Raw genomic sequence first — 21,753 nt, 5'->3', positions numbered from 1 at the left:
TGAAGATCTTTGGGAGAGATTACGCGCATAATCTACGTGTTCGATCTCTGTTGGGATCGGAAGGGTTTCTTTTTCGATTCGGCATCGGGCTGCGAGATCTCGTAAGCGAGATCCTGTGGGCTGAAAAAAGTAAACTTGCAAGCCAGGGTCCTACAAGGGAGGGCGGCAGAGCAGGAAAGTCAGCTGAACGACACGCTTTTGTGCCACTCGAGGCCAGGTTCCTGACATTCCAATGAGCAACACCAGCGCAGCCAAGTGGCTTCGGCTTGGGTGGGGTATTCCCATAGACTATTCGATGAGGCTGTAAGAGCCATTGGAACTTTTTAGAGGCTAGGCGATGGGGGCCACCAGGGGGAAGGGGAGGGGTGGAGGCTCTCAGGCAAGTGGGAGAACTAAAGCAATGTTTCTGTACAACCCTCAACCATACGGATCCGGCTCCGTGGGACCCCTTTCCTCACCGTGAGGCGTCTGTCACCCGCGAAGATCACCGCGTGGCCCCACACCCCCTCCCCCAATATCCCGTCGCAACCTCTTCTACTTTCTACCGAATTGAGATCGCGCCCAGACGGTCGGGACATGTCCAACAGTGGCCGGACTAGGAAGAAGGAATTCCAAATCGGCTTGGCCAATCGATGGGACAAGACTTCGAGAAACATCGAGGCTTTCGACGACGTGCCCTCGTCATCTATTGACCACCCACCCCTGGCACTTGTTGAGATACCCATCCCACTCCGGCTGGGGACGAGAGCCGCTGACGAGCAATGACACGATGACAGCTGAAGGTGCTCATATGCGGAGACCCAGCGGCGGTCTCAGCTAGCACACCGGTATGACCACGACCTATAAATCGCCTTGTCGTCGATACTCGGCCCGGTGGGTTGGAAAGATCTTCTATCATATCAGACAAGCAGAGCACCCCTTCACATCCCGTGGCTACCACATCTCCGGAGCGATATTTTCATACTTAAGGGCCTCGCTCCCAAGCAACCAGAGACCACCAGGGACGATATTCACTCAGACAGCATCTTGATTCGCATATCACGGTCGTTACGCAAACCCAGTCAGATCTATATCGAAACCAAGTCTTTCAACTCAGCGAGAACGCAGATAGATCCACAACCTCTCAAAGGGCTCACACGAGACTTGAGACCATGTGTCACCAAATCACCTACACGCTGCCCTGCGAGCACACGCGGACAGACATCGTCTACTGCGCCGATGCCCCAGCGGAATCGTCAAAATCATCGTCATCATCAGGAGGCTCGTCATCAAAGTCCTCGAAGAAGGACAGCGGGAAGAAGCACCACAGTAGCAGCAGCAGCAGCAAGGGCAAGGACAAGGAGAAGAAGGGCAGCAGCAGCAAGTCGTCGTCATCGTCGTCTTCGAAGCGCAAGCCCTGCCGCAACCTCACGGCGCAGTCGATCGCGTACCCGATGCCGCCCAGCTTCGAGGGCAGCCCGGCGACGGCGGCGAGCAGCCCGCTGCTGCCCAAGTGCCCGCTGCCCAACTGCCCGTTCGAGCAGCGGAACCGGTGCTGGAACTGCTGCTGGTGCGGCAAGAGGTTCAACGAGTACGGCCGCTGCAGCTGCATCATGATCATCGACGGGAACAAGGTGTGGTGTGAGCACATCTGCTGCGAGACGTGCACCCCGGCCGGACCGATGTGATGGGGCGCGCACAGCAAGGAAGGGAGGGTCGGGCGTCGAGGCTATTTTCTTCGTTCTTTCTTTTCTTCTAATTATTTCATTATGCTCTGTTCCTTTTTTTTTCTGGGCAGGGACGGGGCTATCTGAAGCATTGGTGTACTGGAGTTTGTGTGCCCGGAGGCCTTTTAGGGTTTGCTTGTTCGTGGGATGATGATCAACAGGGCACACTTTCTGCACACATGGTCGGGCGAATGGATGAGGCAAGGAATGGGGGCCACGGGAGGTTGGGGCCGGAATGGTGGCGTTAACATGGGCTCGCTCGGTCATTGGTTTAGTCATGGATTTATATTTATGTATGGCTGGGAAGAGGGCCGTACGGGCTAGGGGGAGAAGCACGTCTCTTAGTGTCGATGATGAGAAAACATTCGATGATGATCACCTTGACGTGTGAAAAACCAGGCACCAGATGTATGTGATGATGTTGTGCACAAATCCTCCAGATCCGTGGCACTCCGTGGCGTGTCGATAGTGTTGAGACTCGTGGGAAAGTGTACGACACTGTGACCAAAAGGAGGCTTGCCAGTGACGAAGCCGTGGCCGTTTGAGGCAAAGGCGCCGCGGGCCAGAGATTCACGCATCCTCTTTAGGTCGTGTTGTGGTGATGGGCACGCAAAGAATGCGGCTCCCGGGATCCCGAATGCCTGGGACAAAAGACAGACGTTGGGCCCGGAGATTCTCATTGGCTGAGGGGCGAAGGATTGCCGATGGCCTAGGATATCGCCTGTATGCACAACACACAGATCGGATCTGCGAAACGCATGCAAGGTCGGACTCAGATCTGGATCTGGGGTGCGACCATAAATAGGCTAGCTAGGGGAAAAACATGCATGCACCGCGGTGGAGATCGAAAACGGTGCTGGACAATACCATCCCATCAATGGGCTTCCATCGTGTGCGCCTTGTTTATTTGCTGCCTGTTTTTACCGTGCTTCATTTTCTTCTTGATCGCCTCACTTTTGCCTGCTTCCTTCGTTCATGCTTCGGTCCGTCTTCTTTGGCCTCTCCCTGGTCTATGCAGGGGCTGGGCCGGTGTGTGGGTGGCCACTGTCGAGGCTGCCCGTATACAAGTACTCAGGTACCCACCCGGAATGTGTCGGAAAATGACCTGTCCCTTGTCTCGTGTAACCTCAACAGAAAAAAAGTAAAATGCACCGACGATATTCGGAGACCTAGAACGAGTGTCCGAAAAAGAATCACACGTGAATACAAAGCTACGAGCCCAGCTGTCTGACACCCATGTACCTCGAGGATTCTCTTAATCCCAGGCCTCACATGGTGCCGCGAGAGACCGGTGTGAGATTTTGTATAACCTGTTGCAGAACCAGATAAGCGAGAGCCTCTTGACCTGCAATGTGGAGCTTAGTTCCTCCCCAGAACCTGGGTGCCGGGTAGATACTGCAGCACACCCGCCATCTTGACCAGGTGCCGTGTGACCGCATGGCTGGTCAAGCTGAAAAAGACCCAAGAGACCCTGGGGTGCAAGAATGCGAGCTGTGGTCGCACCGATCAGCCGAGGGAGAAGCCCTCATGAGCCCTCAGTCGCACGACGGCAGCCTGCTGCTCAACTCCAAAACCCATCGGAAACAGTGCAAGATCAGGTAACCTGCCACAGTCTGTTTGAGCAGCAGCTGTTGTGCTGGCGCGAATGCCAGATCTCTTCTCTTGCAGCATCTCGTACGCCGTGCGGATATTTAAATTGTCGGTCGCGGATATTTCGCTGTTGAGTCCCGAAACACGAAATCTGAGAAGGGTTTCGTGTTTCGTGTCTCTCCACCACGGCCGCCGCCTCTGATGTCCACGACACATAGAGTCGAGAACGGCGGCGCTCACCCATATGTAGATCTCTCATGATAGAAACGGTCTATGTCCTATGCAGGCTGGCTGTTTCCAGAGACGTGACCAATTGCAGCAATTTTCCCAGATTGCGATCCAATTAACCTATCCGATAGTCATTGATGAGCAAAGTCGACGCCAAATTGCAAGACCCGCGGCCTGATTGGCATCTGTGACGCTCGAAGGGGAGTTATTAAACGAAAGAATGTGTGAATGACCACGTACGATGTCTGGGAAGAAATCATGCGCTCCGGCTTGGGAGTTGGCCGGTGTTATAAAAGGCCAAGGAGACCAGCAGATCTCACGAGGATAATCATCTGAGGAGCATTCCAACTCAACGGGAATTCAAGTATCAGACAAACAACAACAAATAACCCATATTTGACTGGAAACTCGATTCTACTCACCGAAATGTGCGTGGGCCATCCCAAAAGGCACCCGTGCCAACACACTTCAGTGACCTACAATCATTGCGTGGCCGCCCATTTCGACGGAACTACTGGGGTCACCACTCCCTGCCACAACACCACATATGCAGCGCCAGTAGATACCGAATCCAAGTGTACCAACCAGCTCTGCTTCTTTGAAGAGCTCGGTGGGAGTTGGATATGTTGCAAGTGCGGGAATGGCCCCAACTACGTGGGATGGTGCACCTATGACAACCCAAGAACAGAGGTCAACGCCATTACGCAGCAGGTAGAACAAGTCACGAAGTGTGTTCACTGTTGTTGCTGGAACTGCACCCCGTACTGTGAGTAGACATCTGGGTGTGACATAACAGAATGTCACGGTGATGCTGGAGACACTGACACAATTTGTACAGCAACTTCCGATCAGGGCGGCTCAAGCCATGGTGGCTCATCAAAGCGTGGCGGCTCATCGAAGCACAAGCACCACAAGTCTTCGAAGCATGGTGGGTCTTCGAGTCAGGGGTATCAGTGGATTGAGATGGACTACAGTTCGAAAGGGAGCTCTTCAGGCCACAAGAAGAGGAAACACAAGGAGAAATAAGGACATCGTAATTTCAGACGTTGATGAAAACTTGGGCGCTGGGAATAGTGTGTTGAGTGTGTAGCTTGGACCGGGCATTACAACCTCTCTAGAATGCGATATTTATAATACTAATTATTGGTTGTCTACCCCGATTTTGTAGGCATGAAGTGTGTTCTCTGCGCTAGTCACAAACGCCAGGCGATTCACTGCGGTGTCAAATGGTCCCGCTGACATACCTCCAAAGTTTTTTCTTTCTCAGATTATGACTTGGTCCGCTCGAATACGCCTGCAACTAGTAAAACAGACCAAGACTTGACAGTGGTGTTCTGACAATGAGTTATTGAGAGAAACTGTGTACTCAGGCATCAGCCGAGTCACTTCGTTAACCCAACTCTCAGCCAGAGAGTATATAATTTTCTCAGCCGAAGGCGTGACTAGATGGTATTGAATTGCAGTATAAATTTGAGGCCCCAAATCAAGAGAAGAATGCCGGATTCTTGACAAGGAGCAGAATCAACTGGCCGACATCCCATCAACAGCACAGAGCATTAATTTCAGAAACGCAAAGGATTTCACCAGAAGCTGCCCCTCAAAATCGCTCCGCTACTTCCCTCCGTCCCCAACAAGATGTGCAATTCAGTTACCAACATATACGATTGCGGGCACACCGAAGAAGTCCCCACTTACTGCTACGGCGCGTATTACGATCCCAGAACGGGGTCAACTATCCCATGTCAAAATCAAACACACAATGGTACAACTTTGACACGCGGGAAGTGCAACTTTCCCATGTGTACCTGGGTCGAGACTGGAGATCAGTGGAGGTGCTGTTATTGCGGACACGACGCTAACACCCTGGCCTACTGCACCAATTACGTCCAAATGGAGGGCTACAATGAGCCGGAGATGTGTAATCACATGAGGTGCGTGGATTGCAACTTCACGTGAGGTAAGTTTTTACCCAATGTCAGCGAGCTCGTCTACTCGTGGCGCAGTCTGACAGATACGGCTGGAGACTCGGTCGAAGAAAACCCCGGGTGGAGCTCCAAGCACTCTAGTAGTCACCGTCACTGGTGTGTTTCTTCGGGTCTCGTTCCTCCAAGGAAAATGGGGTGGCAGTGGAATGGATGGGATATTGGATGTTAGGGAGATGAGGGCTCGATACGCGTTGATTTAGCTTTCTCAGAATCGATTGTCTCTACACACTAAGAGGAAAGAGCCGATATCTGTGAAAGTCCCATTGCTAAGTGTGAAGATAACGCTTGCGGACAAAGACCACTCTGACTTGTCGCAATGAAGCCGGCAGTTTCTTCAAGGTGTGAATCAATACACGGACCACTTTCAGGTTCTCGCCACCTTTCAGTGAGATGTAATTATATGCGGTCTACCAAGTATCTGTTTCGTGTTATCTCATTGTTAGATTGAGGATAGGGTAGCTCCTGAGGTCCAGCAGTCTGAACAGTCTTAAAGAGCACAATATAGTCATGGCAGGCCGAGGAGTTACCTGAAGAAATTGACTTGACCACTCCTACTAGTCCAGCTCTCTGGTTCTGGTACACGTGAGATGTCAGGCTTACCGTACTCAATTCTGGGCGCTGTCGGATATTATCGGGATACAAACCATCCATCTCAAATCAAGCAGATGGCTTGGAGCAAAATAAAATGTTCCGCCAAGAATGCTTGTATCAGCAAGGCAATATATGTACGTGCATACAGAGGTCGCATTTCATCAACCTTGCCTTGCCTGCGGAAGAGCAGCACCTACAGTATATTTAAACAGTACATTCGATATACGAACAGCTACTCAACGTGTGCCTCACACACATTGAGCTCCCTAACGTAGGGAACCCACCCGACCGGATCCATAGGCACCCGCGGTCCAAGAACAAGATTAGCCCATGATATCTCAGGAGGCGACCCGGGAGGGTTGCCCCGAAAAGGACTCAACTGAGCTACTCCCGCCTCATGCTTAGCAACTAGCCTCCACAATGAAGCCTTTCTCTCGATGCATAGGGATGATGGGCCTTTGGTTTGCCATAGTCCCCTGACGACAGACAACTGGATCATTGACCAACTTCCGTGACTTGCGTACCTTGATATGATTTGGGAGAACATTTAGGTAGTAGCCGCAGGCGGTTGGAATGTCAGCGTTCACGCAAGATACGCCTACTCAGCTCACAATCCCTAGAATGGTCGTGCCGCTTCGAAGCAGCGACTAGGGAGAAGGGTGGAGCTCAGCCCAACAGACCTGGATTATTTACTGAGAAATCAGATGGGTAGCAACACATTTGCAAGGCTCTGAAGAAATTAAACGATGGAGTTAGATACATCAGACATGATCCAATTGAAAACGATTTTTATGAAAATCGCCACAAGAGATCATCCCGGAGGAAGGGCTGAGGTCGTGTCACCACAGAACAGCGCCTGGAATCCTCACCAGCGGTGTGCGCGTCCCTTTTTCAAGTATCCATGAGCCGTAGATGGCCCCAAAAAGCATTGCCGTCTGCACGCTCTGCCGAAAGGGCATGTCAGATGCGAGAGGCAGCCTCTAATCTACTTTGCGAATGCATCAAGAAGGGGCCAGCAATAACGAAAAAAGCCAGCTGCAGCTTAGTCGCACCGCGAATGCTACTCAAGGCTTGCGTTAGTGTATGTGACAGAACGTGTCACTATGGCCATGCCCATAATTAGTCGCATGGGCGGGCGCGGAGAGATTCAATCTGCCTGTGAGAGTTTCTGTCTCAAAGGATGTGGAGGGGAGATTACTCAGAAACACCGGCTTTGATGACTCATTTCACTGTTCATTTTCTCGTACTTGCTTTGCACTTATGCAAGCAGGTCGGTGAAATTGACTGGGGCACGAAACAATCGTGCTTCTGCTGGTCAGTGTTGATGCAAGAAACCTCGTGGGAATTTGCACAAATAGATTTGCTTCACGTATTGCCGAGCTTTCGCCTAGAGCAATGGACCTTGGAGACATGCACCCACGGACAGGACCGCAAGCCCCGGGCAGTGACCACTATGGTTTTGACGGAATGAAGCGAGAGCGAGTGAAAACGAGATCCGGCACTGGCTGCAATCTACCCGGCCCAGGGCCTTGCCTAGTTGGCCTCTCGCCGATCCCACATCGCGACACCATGGTGTGCTATGGACCATAGACCATCATGCCACAAGATCGGTTGAACGCGAATTGAGTTTGTCTGGCAGGAGAGCTAAAGGACCGAATTTGGGAAATTGCACAACGGGTGCGGCCGCTATTCCAGTAGCAATCAGCCTATATTGATGGCCAGAGCTGGCATGCACAGCACGCCGAGAACGAGATTCTGCAGATAAACTCGAACGTCTATGCTCATCACATGCAGTGCAGATGGCACGGTTGCTCGCTTTGACCGTGACGGGAGGAAGGATGTTCCCCCTCAGCAATTCTAGATCATCTTCAAGAGGTCGTCTGAGATGGCGACGGCAAGATGGCTGGGAGAAGTTGTTCTTTCGCATTGTACTGCCACTGTCAGGTCATGGGTGAACGATTGTTGCTCACAAATGTGACGGCTTGCAGGAGCGACTGTGCAACGTGGGCGCAAGATTGAGGCAGGAGCCTGCATGCAGATGCGCCGGTGACGGGTCGCACGGAGAAGGGAAAAAACAAACCGTCTGCTAGCTCCCATTGAGCTGAGTGGCTGGTCGGGCTGGTCCAGTTTGGGGGCACTTGTGTTGTCTAACATTCAGCGCACCCCCGCACATGTGAGACGGAAATGATGATTGTCGTGAATGTTGTTCAGCAGATCGGCTCTGTCCTGTGTTCCGTCTCCGCTTGCTTCTGTTGTTTGTCGTTGAGTGCAACGCTGCTGGAATACGCATTCGGACAAATTTGCCATGTGCTGCCGCTCCTGTGCGTGCTGCTTCGGGTGCCGAGGTAGGTGCTGTGGTACGTGCTATGCCTGCGGTACGTGCTGCGTGGTACGGCGTGTGCGCCACGTGCTCCTAATGCGAGGCAGGGATCAGTGAACGGGGCTGCCCGCCGCCACGGCCCATGATGATCAATTGAGCGGTCGGTTGGAAGGATTCGGGCAATAGGCATGGGTGAGCGCTTGGGGTGCTATCCATCCAGGTGGATTCACGATGGGTGCAGCAGCGGGTGCGTCAGCCATCAGCGTCGGGTCCGGCGCTCGAGACAAAGGGGATGAGGCCGTGCGTGCGCGCTGGGTGGTTGTGCGCGGGCATGAAGGGTCGAGTTGTGAGCGGAAAGTCTAACGAGTCAAGGTTCGGGCTGGGCTGGGCTGTGCCGCTCGACTGCCGTCAACTCTGAGAGCTCCATTGTAGCTGTCATTTGTTTCGGGTTGTGGTGTATTTACACAGGAGGTTCCCGGGAGGCTAGCAAGGCTTATCCTGTTTGCACTTGTCAGCTCACCGCAGGGCCACGAGTGTCAGGTGCTTTGCAGCTCATGGATCGTGCTTGGCTGGAGGGAGAGAGGGAGAGAGAGGGTGTGGTGACGTTCCACTGGCAAGCTGACAGCATGCGCTTTCCTTCCTTCGGGTATGCTGCGAGATGGCGGTTGGCGGATGGGGTGGCAGATCGTGCATGCTGATCAAGATAACGTTTGGACCCAGCCGGGAGAGTGGAATGTCGCAAATGACGAACTGCAGGGAGAACCAGAGTCCAGAGTCCAGAGTCCAGAGTCTAGGCCAGGCTGGGCAGAGAGCTGAGAGGGTCAGAGGGTCGGTTCTGCAGGTCTCTCTGCAGGCCTCTCCTGTGGTACAGGCCGGGGGCGACTCAAGAAGACGCCGCTCTCCATGCAGAAGCTGTTTGATGTTCTTTGCCCCTTGGGTGATCTGACCACCGTCGCGTACTGTGTAATGAACGCAGAGTAGTCCTGTTTGTCTTGTGTCGGTGTCGATGCTCGTTGCTGTGTATCTGTTAAGGTATGGTCTGGTGCGTTTTAGAGGTGGAGCTCGTCGTGAACCTAAACTCAAGCTGAGCTTGTCGTGTGTCCAGGTGCTGGTATTGAGTTGAGTCATTTTGGGAAACACGAGGAAAGGCATTCAGTCAGTCATCCAGTCTCTTTCTTTACCAGGGGTCGAGGAAGAAGGAGGAGGATGAGGAGGAGTAGGCAGGTTGGTAGCCTTGCTTGGACTGTGCCTTCCGTCCAAACAGTAGACCAAACCTTGCTGCGCCGCATTTGTCTACTTTTGCCATTTGGCCATGGCCAGGTCAGACCGAGCTTGCCTAATCCACTGATTAATTGATGGATTGACTGATTAATGATGATTGATGTGCATCGGGTACCATGGTAGTCTACTAGGCGGACCAAGAAGGCAGATCGAAGCTGTCGCAGGGTCGTCCAGACAGCCTGACAGCCTGACAGCCTGACGTCTGTCTGTACCGGGTAGCAGTCGTCCAGTTGTGAAGGAGGACGGAAGCAGGCACTGGTAGGCGGGAGGCGACAGGGTCGAATCTCTGGGCCCTTGCCCCATCTTGCTGATTTGATCCCTGCGGCCACGCGTGTTGGGTGCGACTGACCGGTACGTGGGAGGCAGGGGCAGGGTCCAGTACTCGGCAGTTACATGATCCAGCTGTCACTTTTGGGTGCAACGTCGTGTACCATTGCAGTCGCGAACTGTGGTCTGCCTCCTGAGCAAGGCCCCACAGGGCATGTGCAAGTTTAGTGGACCTTCCCAGGGTTGCCCAGGTGCAAACGAGCCTCTCAGCCTCTGTCCAAAGGGCCAGGAGAGAGGCCATTTGCACGCCACAGGGCCACAGGGCCACTTCACTTCAGGCCAGGCCAGACCCCACACAACCATCTTGCCATCTCTCTGAGCCCGTTGGTGGGTTGATGGGCTGGTGGCTGTTGATTGTCAGGGTGTGACTGTCCAGAAACGACCACTAACGCGGAACGCAACCCAACCAGCGACAAAGTACTGTGGTAGTGTAGATAGGCCTCCCTTCTCCCTTCCCCTTGCCCGTCCCTTCTCATGCAGCAGGGCACACACCCACCCACGGCACTGGCACCGCTTCGCACCGCACTGCACAACACAACACAACCCAAACCCAACGCGACGCAACCTAAGGAACCTCCTTAAACTACCTGGCACCGCTAGCGTTCACTTATTCTCAAACCACAATCACAGTTCCCCACGCAACCTCCGTCCTTGCCTTGGTCTCTCACCGTTGCCCAATTTCCGATCGTCACTTTACTTCACTTTCCCCCCTTCCGACTCTCCAGCATTCCCTTTTCCAGACCCTCATTTGATAAGCCACTTCCAGGTCTATTCCTAGGCATAAATCGCCTGGTTCTCGAGCTATTTACCTCGTATGCCCACCCGTCCCCACACTGATCCTCGTTGGGCTGGGCCTGAACTGATCCGAATTCGACCATAAAGGAGAGAGAGCGGCCGTCGAGACTTGAAACGCCAGAGCAAACCCCGTCCATCCGTCCATCCAGCCAGCCAGCCAGCCATTCAGCCATCCATCCACCATATCCACCCACTCATCTCTCCATCCATCCATTCATCCATCCACAACGTCGCTTCTCCCCCGACTCTGGCCCTCCACTTCTTTCTCCTTCCTTCAATCTCTGCATTAGCCTTCAACCCCAATCTCCTCCCCCTCGCCTTGGGATCCTCATCCTTCTCGAACTTCCAGCCAGACATCCGGATCCGAAGCCACCGCCCAGACTAGACTACTCTCCCACGCGACATTTGTCCGGCCTTGCACGATGCCCACTTCTCTGGAATCCTCTCGCCCAATTATGGCGCCCTCGGTACGTCACATTCTGGCTCAACTTTCTGCTGATCGCCACTGGAGCCACTCAGTGAACCATAATTTGTTCTACATAGGCGCAAAACTGCGCTTGCCCGCTACCTGCACCTCCCTGAGCCCCCATCCCGTGCTATCATCCAATGCCCTCCTGTCCCTCACTCGCTCTGTCGCTGCCACTGTCGCCGCTAGCGGTATTCGATTATCATTGTTGTTTTTGTTATTATTTTTCCAATCCCTCCTTTCGCAGCCAGAACAACTTCTTCGCTACTCTGCAAATAGAATCTCGCTGACCATAACCCTCCAAAGTCCCGAGCCTCCGTCCGCTACAGCACCTACTCCATGTCTCCCTCCCTGCACACCACCGATAGCGCCATCGCCGAGATCAGCGATATCGAGAAGGGCCTCACCCGCATGGAGAACAAGGCTCTTTCCTCCCAGCGTGTCTTCCTCAACGAAGACCAAAGCGACAGGATGAAGAAGCTGGCCCTCGGTGCCAAGCTCGAGCGCGCCCTCGACCGGAGGATGTCGAGCCAGGACGCTGTCATGCGGAAGAGGACAACCTCCACCGTCAGCCAAAAGAGCATGTCCGAGAAGGAGGCAGCGGCATAAATCCCATCTTGTCAAATGGCATATTGTTCAACGAGAAGGAAGGTCGCTGTTCCAGACAAAGAGCATGATGGACCAAGGGCCCATGTAACCGGACTACGGACCACGGAATTCGGCGACTCGGAATTGAGTCAGCAACATGGGCCAAAACAGAAATACCCCACGAGGAGCTGAGAAAGGAGCCCAGAAGCATTCTCGGAGTTTGGAGTCGGCTTCATCCAAAGGGGCGTCGTCCTATTTGGCGGACTAGGGATGGACAGATGTCTCCCGTCTGCCTTGTCGCTCATTCATTATCAACATCGAGGAACAAGGGGGGTCTGCCAATGTATTCCACGGTACAAGGAGTCGTACGGGGAATCCAGCATTGCATTGCTTTTTAGATGACGTGTTTGGTCATAGTATAACCAGTCATCCTGGGACTTTTTGTTTTGTGGGAGGGTGCTGCGTCAAATGTTGGACCTGGCAGAGCGGCTCGGCCAGGGGGCTACATTTGTATTTAAGCTGATGTTTCCCAACGGCGAGAAAGCAAATGCAATTTTAGAATGCGGCAGCGAACCACGCCATGGATTTGGATATCTATATCGGTGATATAGCTGAGAGACACCAGCATGCCTTTCGCTCCGCTGCTTTGAGGCAGCTCGTCCATAGAAGCACTGTTGCTGCTGGTGGAAATAATTAAGGAATAGTCGCCCACCCGTTAGATGAGTCCCCGTGACGCCAAACGCCTTGAACTGTAGAACACCAGCCGGGGGGTTATGGCACGGCATCCTGCCTACCATATCCCACCCGCTTCGATGCAGTCACAACCATCACTCTTTCTCCTTCCTCCCCAATAGCCACCATTCCTGCGTCTCGACGTTCCCCCATCCCCAAAAGCTTACTTGGGCAGCTTGGCCTCGATCTCCTTCAGCAGTTTAGCCAGCTCCGCGTCCTCGCCCTCCATCTCCAGCCCCTTGCCGACCCAGTCGCGCGCCTCCTCGTACCGGCCCATCTCGAACAGGCACCTGCCGCGGCGGTACCACGCCTTGGGGTTCCCGACCTTCTTGGCCTCGACGCTAGCCTCGGCATCGGCGCTCCCCTCGACCCAGTCCCGCAGCTCCATGTGCGCCTGGGCGCGGTTGGCGAGGAGCATGGCGCTCTCGTCGCGGATGAGGCCCGCGGGCTCCCACGCCGGCCGCGTCAGCGCCATCTGCACCCCGAGCGTGTAGAACTTGATCGCCTCGGCGTATTTGCCCTCCTTGAACGCCTTGTTGCCGCTCTCCTTCAGCTTCGTGATGTTGTTGGACCGCTTCGGGTGCACCGGCACCGGCGGGGGTGGGACCACTGCTGGGTGGTCCAGCGACAGCAGCGAGCGGTGCAGCGCGTTCAGCGTCTCGAGCTCCTGGGCCAGCGCGCGGGATGAGGTGGACGGGTGCGCCGCGCTTATCGCCTTGGACTGCGGGTCCATGTGCAGGGGCAGGAAGGTGAAGGTGTCCTGGTCGGTGGACATTGTGGCGGCGGTTTGGTGGGCTTTCTTTTTGGTATGAGGAGTGAACTGTTGGTGATGGTGGTGGTTTAATTTAGCTTGGTTTATTATGGGTTTTGTTGGATTTCGTAGCGGGCGTGTTCTATGCGATAGGAAGTCGTAGCGGAGAAATTGACAGCGAAGGGTGTCTGTATAGAAGAAAATAAGAAAATGAAAGGTGGTTGTGGTTGTGAGTTGGTTGAAATGCCGACTGGTGGTGGTGGTAGTTGGCGGCGCGGAAGAGGACAGCTTTGACTGCGATGAAATCCTTATCGGTGCCGATAAGAAGCCGCCTAGTTGACTTGGCTGGATGCGGATGGCTTGACTGCTTGTCTCACTTTATTTATTGTCTACTTGACTCTTAATGCCTTGTTCCGCTTCGTTTTCCTCTGATTTTACTCTGTAAACATCAACAAGACAGGCACGAACGGTGCACCACACGTTCCGTGGCAGCAAAATCATTCTCATCCACAAGAGCACACCACAACAACGTCATCAACAGCCCAAGCTCGTGCAAGATATTACTATTATTATGATCGATATATGCCTTGCTTATATGTACTCAGCCTCGAAACACCTTCTTTACTGATTTGGTGAGTGAGAATCCTCCGAAAAGCCAGTCATTTGCATGCCTGCCAGCATACGTGTGCACGTTCGTCTGTTGCACGCGCTGTGACGGTGGTTTCCTGCCCTTTGCCTTCTTGGATCTTCCAAACTGCGCCCCTCTGCACATGTAGCAACCCAAAACCTCGAGCAGGTGGCGTTCCTGGTACTTGAAGCAGTTTGCGGCCTCCTCGTTAAGGAGGTCCTTTGCAACCTGCAGGAGCAACCTCATCAGCACCTCGTCGCGCGTTTCCGCGAGGCTGTGCCAGTCTATTGTTGGCCCGTACACCGACGACTTTGCGGCGAACGTGGCGTGCCCGAATAACCTGCCAGACAGCTCCTTGTTCCGGAGGACCCGCAGACAGAAGTCCTCGAACAGGTTGTTCTTCCTAATAACGTCGAGCGCACACATCAGCGAGTTTGGATCCGCCACGAGTGAGGTGAAGGCATCGCTCTCTCCGGACGCCTTGACTCTCAAAACCCGCCGGTGACAGTCGTTCGCGTATCTCAAAGCTTCAAAAACGGTGTCCTCGTCGATGGACGAGATCTGGCCCAGCACAAAGGGCCGCTCGTAGCCGACCCGCTTGCGCCAGAATATATTGACGATACCCGACGTGATAATACAAGGCACGAGAAGGACGTATGCCCACCACTGCGTGGCGGTGATCAGGGCGGCCACACCGGCGACGATGCCTGTGAGGCCATTGAGGGCGGCGTGGAACTGGATGCTGGATGTGCGGTTGCGCAGCATCGAGCTAATACGCGTCGAGCCTTTGACGTAGTTCAGCGCGGCGGCCTGCTGCTTCTTGGCCCGGGCGAAGACGTAGCTTGACCACAGGAGGTTGGTGACTCCGAAGATGGCCGGGAAGGTGTTTCCGATGTACCCCGTCAACAAGTTGCTCGCCTTGTAGTTTGCACTGTCGTGGTTTCCGTCCATGGCCATGTACGTTCCAACACCGACCATGAACGCTGAGATGCCCAACAGGGTATCACTGCCGATACGGTCCACCAGCTCCGTGCCACTTTCTCTTGTGTTCATGTCCAGGAAGCAATCGATCGTGCGAAGCATGTTGGGGTTGTCGAGGTACAGCGGCCGCTGAGTGTTGAGGTAGTGGCGTTCTTCTCTTAGGGCACGGAGGTTGGCTATACTAAGGCGGCCGTCCTTGATACAGAAATAGATCATGCCCAGGGCGGCAGTACCTCCAATGCCCATGAGCACGAGGACATGCGTGGGGACGGGAGTCTGGTTCCATACGTTGGCAGCGAAGTCGCAGGCGTTGGCAGCCTCGAGGAAGCCGACGGCACCCAGCAGGCTGTTGCGCAGCTTGGTCTGCTTGTTCGGCTTGAAGCGACCATTGCGAGTCTTCTTGAAGTCGAGACATTCAGCTGCACCGGGAAGGGGCTGCGAAGACTGGTTTCGTCGATTGGTGGTGCCAGGCAGACGCACATCGCGGGTACTGATGCTACCGGCGGGCACGATGTCGTCGTTCCACCCGCCAAACTCTGAGGGAGGGGCGCTGGGCGGGTCACCGAGTGAGTATATAGACTCTAGCTCGAGCACCCAGCCCTGTGTCCTCTCGTCGTAGCTGTCGTTGCTCTCGAGGTCATATTCGAAGGTCTGGTCGGGGGGGTGGTGGTCGTTGCCGCTTGCCATGATGGGGCGGGGGTGACGCCTCGGAGGGGAGGGGGAGACGACAGCAGACACAGCAGATAGATGAGCAGACGACCTGCTTGCTATCAGAAACGGCCTTTCCTTTCCACTCACAGCAGATGGCTTGGTGGTATATGTTAGTATGGGAGTGTTGGAGGATGGAGGAGGATAGAGAGAAGTAGAAAATTGCCAGGAACGAGTGAAGTGGTGGTTTGAAGGGCAGACCAGACGACCAACGACGTAGGTCAGACCAAAAAATAGGTAGACCAGGTAAGACAGCGAAAAGGCGAGGGAAGTCCGGGGAAGAGGATAAGGTCGGTCCTAGTCTACGTACAGTAGGCCCAGCGAACCACTGCATAGGTACAGTAGTACGGTGGCCCTCAAGCCAGCCTAGGCTGCTTGGGGAGTAGGGCCCTTGACGTCGAAGGGCCCCCGTTTCCCACTGGTTTACTGGCTGGAGCATCGAAAAAACGGTCAACTGGGCAGGCCGGTGCGCATCTGCCGTCCCCACGCTTCCTCCACTTGTGGCTCCCTGATGGACCCAGCCTTGGATCTTGGTCTTGGTCAGTCCACAATTTTTTCTCGCCTTTTTATCTCTGCATGGCCAGATGCCTGGAGTCATGGACACCAGATGGACCCGATCTGCGTCCAGCATGCAGGCGTGTTAGGGTGGTAGGGCTCATCAGCCTGGCACGAGGCAATGCACTCTGACTCTGGCGTGACAGATCTGCTCTGCTCGTTTTTCCTCTGTTTTGCTGGAACAGGTCGACTTCATCCGAGTCTTTTTCTTTTCTGTTATCGCTGTCGCTTTTTGCTCGCTCAATCACCGACCGTCAATCGCCCCCAGCACCTGAGGTCCACTGCCACCATTATGCTTGGCGTCTGAAGCCTCCCTGCTCGTCGTCTTCTTGGCCGTGTCCACCATAGGCCAAAGGCGGATGGTCTCGTCTAGGCATCAGGTCAACCTTGACTCGTTCTACCTACATTGTATTCCCATCATCATCATGTGTGCTGGAGCAGTAGTTTCCAAGGAAAATAGATGCCAATGATCACCGACGAGACAGGCTAGCAACTGTTGTGGCCGTTGAACGGCGTCGTCTGTGATCAGGACGGGCTCGCCGCCAGCGCCAACGCCTAGCTTGGCCGTGTTGCTGGGTTCGGGCCTTCCAGAGCGCACTTGGCAATGCTCAGCATTGTGACCAATGTCTGGGCGCGCAGCTCGTCAGGGATTGCGAACGTCGCAGTTTGACAGACAATTCGGCCAGTAGCAGTACACAGCACACCATTTCTGTGGGCAGTCTCCTGTGCGACAACCTCTTGGCTCCCGAAGGAAACTCTGAGAACTTCCTCAAGGGGCGGGTTCCGTACTGATATACATTTGGTCACCATCCGCGCTAACCCTCATTCAAGATCCCTGCGAGGTTTACGCTGGATTGGACCCTACTGGACGTGAACATTTCAGAATGCTCCACCATTTCTCCCTGCCAGGCCTGCTCGCCATCCTCAACTGCCGGGCATGTGGGCGGCCCGTTCCCGATCGATCAGGAAAACTTTGTCGTCCATGATACGATGGTCCAAGTCTTCTGTGTCAGTCTTTCGTTTTCGTGGTGACGACATGCAGCGTCGTCCTGTGTCGGCGTCAATACGGCATCGGTGACGTTTATTGCTTGACCCCGCAAAGTGGGTGTATGAATGTGTGTATGGATGGCGCGATTTGCCATGCCCATCATGTCGTGCCTCTGTTGTGCTCCCCTGAGCTCGCGTCGTCCGGCGTTTCGGCCTTGAAATCGAGTGCCGGAGATCGAGCACGTCTCGGCCCGGATCCCCAGAGATCCTAGCTCAAGGTGTGGTTGTATGTAGATCGGATGCACTGCCTGCTCCCCACTCGGGCTCGGGGGCACGTCCTCAGTTTGAGCGCCGAGCCGCTTCTCCATACAACCTCATCGGATTCGGACTCTGTAGCAGCCCGGTTGACATCGTGAAGCTTCACTGATAAGTCGAGCAGCGTGCTGTAGCTATGGATTCAAAGTCACCATCAGCATGTCCTCGAGCGTGCTATCCATTGTTGTTAGCTGAGAACAAATTTTTAAACTGCTGCATTTGATTATTCGCTATCACTTCTCCTTGTTGCGCCCAAATACGGCTATATATCCGAGACCGAACCAGTTATGGCTCAAGGCAAGAGATTCAAGATCATCATTGCCGGGGGCGGTATCGCTGGCCTGACACTAGCCGCCATCCTCGAGAAATTCGACATTGACTATGTCCTGCTCGAGTCCCACGGCGACATCGCGCCTGAAGTCGGTGCCAGTATCGGCTTGTTCCCTAACGGACTGCGCATTCTCGACCAGTTGGGGTGCTATGAAGCCATCAGAGCATTGCCTGAAGGACAAATCAAGGTTACGCATATTCGTGACGAGAATGGCAGGTCCCTCTGCAAGTCGGCGGATCACAGGAAACACATGGAAAAGAGGCAAGCTCCTAATAAGACCTGTCTGCTTTGCTATAAATTTCGCCATCAGTACTAATATCTATCTTCAGGCTAGGGTACCCATCTATCTTCTTCGACCGCCAATGGCTGCTTAGGATACTCCACGACCATCTAGCCCATAAGGACCGGGTCAAGCTCAATAAGAAGATTACCCAGATCAAGCTCCTCAGTGACGGAGTGGAAGTCCTCACCAAGGACGGCGACACTTTCAAGGGTACAATTGTCGTCGGCGCCGATGGCATATACAGCACCGTTAGGGCAGAAATGTTCCGCCTTGCCAGCGAGATCCAACCCGATTACTTTGACCCAGAGGAGCTAAATAAGGTCCCCTGCTACTACAAATGCAGCTTTGGTATCGCAAAAGACGTCCCGAACTGGAATTATGAACAATTGAACATGGTTCGGTCGGATGGCGCAAGTCAGATGCTCATCTCGGGGCCCGACGGAAGGGTTTACTGGTTCTTTTTCAGCCAACTGCCCGAGACCAAGTACGGCAACGCCATCCCCAAGTACACCAAGGAGGACGAGGCTCAGTTCGTCAAGGAGAATGCCCACCGGCCCATCACCGAGACGATCAACTTCGGCCATGTGTACGAGAGACGCATCTCGTCGACCCTTACGCCCTTACATGAAAAGGTCTTCGAGAAGTGGTTCTTCCGGCGTATCTGTATCATGGGCGACGCCGCCCACAAGCCGAACCCTATCGGCGGACAAGGAGGCAACAACGCCATCGAGTCTCCCGCGTCGCTTGTTAACGTGCTGTTGGAGAAACGCGACAGCAGAGGAGGCAATTTGGACAACCTGTCAGGGAAAGAAATCGAAGAAGTCTTTTCACGGGTTCTGGACATCCGCCACGAGCGAGCGAAGTTGTTTGTGAAGCAAGCCCATCAGATGCAGTCGCTCTTCGCCAACGAGAAACCCCTGGTCACGAAAGTCTTGATGCGCCTCGACAAAATCAAAGGCATAGACGCCTCCGTTGACAGGCTGGGATCAATTTGCAGGCCTGCCGTGAGGATCAACAAGCTCCCTGTCCCCAAGCGGGCGAGAATAGTCCCTTTCGATGACGAACTCCCGGCGAAGCCCATCGAGCCCAAGGCACTCTTGCCTGTACAATTGCTGATTGTTGTCGCCATGATCTTCCTCTTGTTCATCTCAGTCGTCACCCTACGCATTCCGTTTGGGCGGCCCCCCATTTGGGGCCGTGACGGTCCCTTGGTGGACCGTCTCTGGATCAGGGGTGCGCCGGCCCTGAACGAACTCACCAACTTCATCGTCTCAACCTTCTCCCTACAGGTCGGCGTTCCAGACATCGGCCCGAAGATACACATTACAAACTTCTTCCTGGGCCAGCTGACGTCTTACGTCCTCATCTGGATTATTGAATCGTATCGTGCCGGCAACAAGGGAACCCTCATCTCGCTGCCCATGATCCCTCTATTCGTGATGCAGATACAGGGCATCTTCCGCATGGCCCCCCTTTATACCATGCTCGCCGTGTTCGAAGGATTCGATTTGTCCCCTGGCCGGTTCGTTCGCCCGGCCGTCGCCAAAGCACTGATTCCCGCATTAATGCTCGGATATATCCTGCCGACAATCTTGATGCTTCTGCCCACATCCAACGTTCCCGTCCTGCAGACCTACTGCGCAATCTGGCAGCCGTCCCCAGCTTTCGTAACCGTGCTCGTGTCGGTGTTCTCTAGGGTGATAAGCTGGTGGGACCGCCTCAGTGAGCAGAATGATAAAAAGGATGACAAGGCTATCGAGGAGAAGCAGAAGACCAAAGCCGACCAGAAGAAACAGCAGCAGCCGGAAAACTATGACCTACCGATGGAGGAATCCCTAGAGCGATACAAGAACCCAGACCTTCCCATCCTCCAGACCGCATACTCGGTGCTGTTCTGGTTGCAAGCGATCGCACACATCTCGACCGCCATCTATACCTACTTCCATCCGGACCTCACCATCAAGGAGCTCTTCTTCGGCCTGAAGGACCCGTTCGCCGCGGACTGGGGCCTGACTGACCCCGTCGACGCCATGATGGCCTTCCTGCAGTACGACATGGCCGTCTCGTGCGCCGCGCTGCTCGCCTACGAGCTGTTCTCCATCTTGAAGCTGCGCCAGATGGGCTACGTCACCACCCCCCACGCCGCCCTGGCCGTTCTGGGCGTCGCCGCCGGCCAGCTGACGGTCGGGCCCGGTGCAACCTGGGCGGCGCTGTGGTCCTGGCGCGAGGACGTCCTGGCGAATGTGGCGCCGGTAAGGTGATTACGTGGCGTTTGCATGGGCTTGTTGTGGTGCTGATGTGGCTTTGCGTGGCGTGACATGGTGTAGACGCATCGCTGTTGCCGGAGACTTTCCATGCCGATCGGAGCACGAATCCGGGACACCCCTGGAGTTGTTGATTTGAACTGTTTCATTTGTAGCATCTGTGTAATAGCATGAGTCTTGTCGGCTCTTTGAGTTCGTTTGGCATATATATTTGCTTGTTAGATATAGCGGCTGGTCTGGAATTGTGGGGCCGGAAATATGGAGATTGTAACACTTTAAGTAGGATCAATGTCTCGAATCACTTAAGACTTCAATATAAGACAGTCTTCGAGCTTTAATGGAATACTGCCTATTGTTAATTGGTCACCGTGAGGTATGTCAGCGCAATCATGGTATCTATTGGCTTCAGGCTGTTTATGGGTAATCGGCGCCAGAATGATTGCTCCACATGGTTTGCATTCGTCTTTGTTCATCTTGGAGGAAGCAGGTGTGTGCCTCGAGGCTCATTATGGGATCGGCCGAGTCTCTCATTACGTCGTTGTCTTGACAGACATATACATAGAAGGCGTCTTAGGGCTGGGACGCTATGTTTGCATGAGGCCGATCTCCTGCTATCTTGCCACGATAACCTATTCTCTCATCACTTTATCAGAATAGGATGGGAAAGGAAAAGATCTTCCGTCATGACAGAGTAATAGGCTACAAGAGGGCTTTGAAATGAGAGGCGCAACGAGTCCTCCCTGCTAATCGTGGCTTCGCGCAGGTACAAAGATCGAGATGTTGTGGATCACTCGCGTATCATACTTGAAATTTGTGTCAGACTGTCATAGTATCAGAGTCCTATATTCTGAAGAGCTCCAGTCTGTTAGTCTGAGAAATCAGAGCCGGATTGGCTGAAAGTCTTTGCAAATGGAGTCGTCTTGAAGGGTACCCTGCTTATCCACTTACCGTTGTGACGTTCAGCAACCCAGTCAGTCTATTGGGCTACTTAGTCCGTGTCCTGTTGACAAAAATTTGCTCACTAAACTCGTCTTTGATTCTCCACTCTTCTGGCCTAGCATTTCTGGACACGGTGAAGCTGCTCGAGTGCTTGTGAGTAGGTACGCGGCCCTCGAACCGCCTTTAGCAACCCTGCAATGCAAGAAATTGGTACTTAGAACATTACTCGAGATTGTTATATGCTGCTCTTGTCGCGCCTAGAGGCTGGAATTGCTGCTCTGCCACTCGTCGCCCGCGAGCCGTCTCAAAGACGGGAACAGCGCGTGTGGGCGGAGGCGGTTCCACCCGCATAGTCGACACCGACTAGACTGCCTGGGTGCTGGGATCAGCGCAGGATTCGAA

The 21,753-nt window shown here is 54.1% G+C and overlaps 6 protein-coding genes across 6 annotated transcripts; 4 read left to right on the top strand and 2 right to left on the bottom strand.

Moving 5' to 3' along the window:
• Window positions 1–1,151: 1,151 nt before the first annotated feature.
• Window positions 1,152–1,667, top strand: J7T55_005001 (uncharacterized protein; the record flags this gene model as incomplete). The annotated part of the gene is made up of 1 exon (XM_053144357.1): window positions 1,152–1,667. One exon carries the CDS (start codon window positions 1,152–1,154, stop codon window positions 1,665–1,667), a length of 516 nt encoding a protein of 171 aa, XP_052992726.1.
• Window positions 1,668–3,950: 2,283 nt separating this feature from the next.
• Window positions 3,951–4,550, top strand: J7T55_005000 (uncharacterized protein; the record flags this gene model as incomplete). Its single annotated transcript, XM_053144356.1, has 2 exons — window positions 3,951–4,290; window positions 4,363–4,550. The coding sequence occupies 2 exons, from the start codon at window positions 3,951–3,953 to the stop codon at window positions 4,548–4,550; spliced, it is 528 nt and encodes a 175-aa protein (XP_052992725.1).
• Window positions 4,551–11,278: 6,728 nt separating this feature from the next.
• Window positions 11,279–11,898, top strand: J7T55_004999 (uncharacterized protein; the record flags this gene model as incomplete). Its single annotated transcript, XM_053144355.1, has 2 exons — window positions 11,279–11,290; window positions 11,596–11,898. 2 exons carry the CDS (start codon window positions 11,279–11,281, stop codon window positions 11,896–11,898), a joined length of 315 nt encoding a protein of 104 aa, XP_052992724.1.
• An 874-nt stretch (window positions 11,899–12,772) lies between these two features.
• J7T55_004998 (uncharacterized protein) lies at window positions 12,773–13,384 on the bottom strand (the record flags this gene model as incomplete). Its single annotated transcript, XM_053144354.1, has 1 exon — window positions 12,773–13,384. The coding sequence occupies one exon, from the start codon at window positions 13,382–13,384 to the stop codon at window positions 12,773–12,775; it is 612 nt and encodes a 203-aa protein (XP_052992723.1).
• Window positions 13,385–13,961: 577 nt separating this feature from the next.
• J7T55_004997 (uncharacterized protein) lies at window positions 13,962–15,656 on the bottom strand (the record flags this gene model as incomplete). Its single annotated transcript, XM_053144353.1, has 1 exon — window positions 13,962–15,656. The coding sequence occupies one exon, from the start codon at window positions 15,654–15,656 to the stop codon at window positions 13,962–13,964; it is 1,695 nt and encodes a 564-aa protein (XP_052992722.1).
• A 2,165-nt stretch (window positions 15,657–17,821) lies between these two features.
• On the top strand, window positions 17,822–20,409 carry J7T55_004996 (uncharacterized protein; the record flags this gene model as incomplete). The annotated part of the gene is made up of 2 exons (XM_053144352.1): window positions 17,822–18,081; window positions 18,195–20,409. 2 exons carry the CDS (start codon window positions 17,822–17,824, stop codon window positions 20,407–20,409), a joined length of 2,475 nt encoding a protein of 824 aa, XP_052992721.1.
• Window positions 20,410–21,753: the final 1,344 nt, after the last annotated feature.

Source organism: Diaporthe amygdali (genome assembly GCF_026229845.1).
Source record: "Diaporthe amygdali strain CAA958 chromosome Unknown NODE_17_length_903054_cov_64_435670, whole genome shotgun sequence".
In the NCBI taxonomy this organism is placed as follows: domain Eukaryota; kingdom Fungi; phylum Ascomycota; class Sordariomycetes; order Diaporthales; family Diaporthaceae; genus Diaporthe; species Diaporthe amygdali.
Note: the sequence above shows the minus strand (reverse complement) of the source record. Positions and strands in the feature narration are given on the sequence as shown.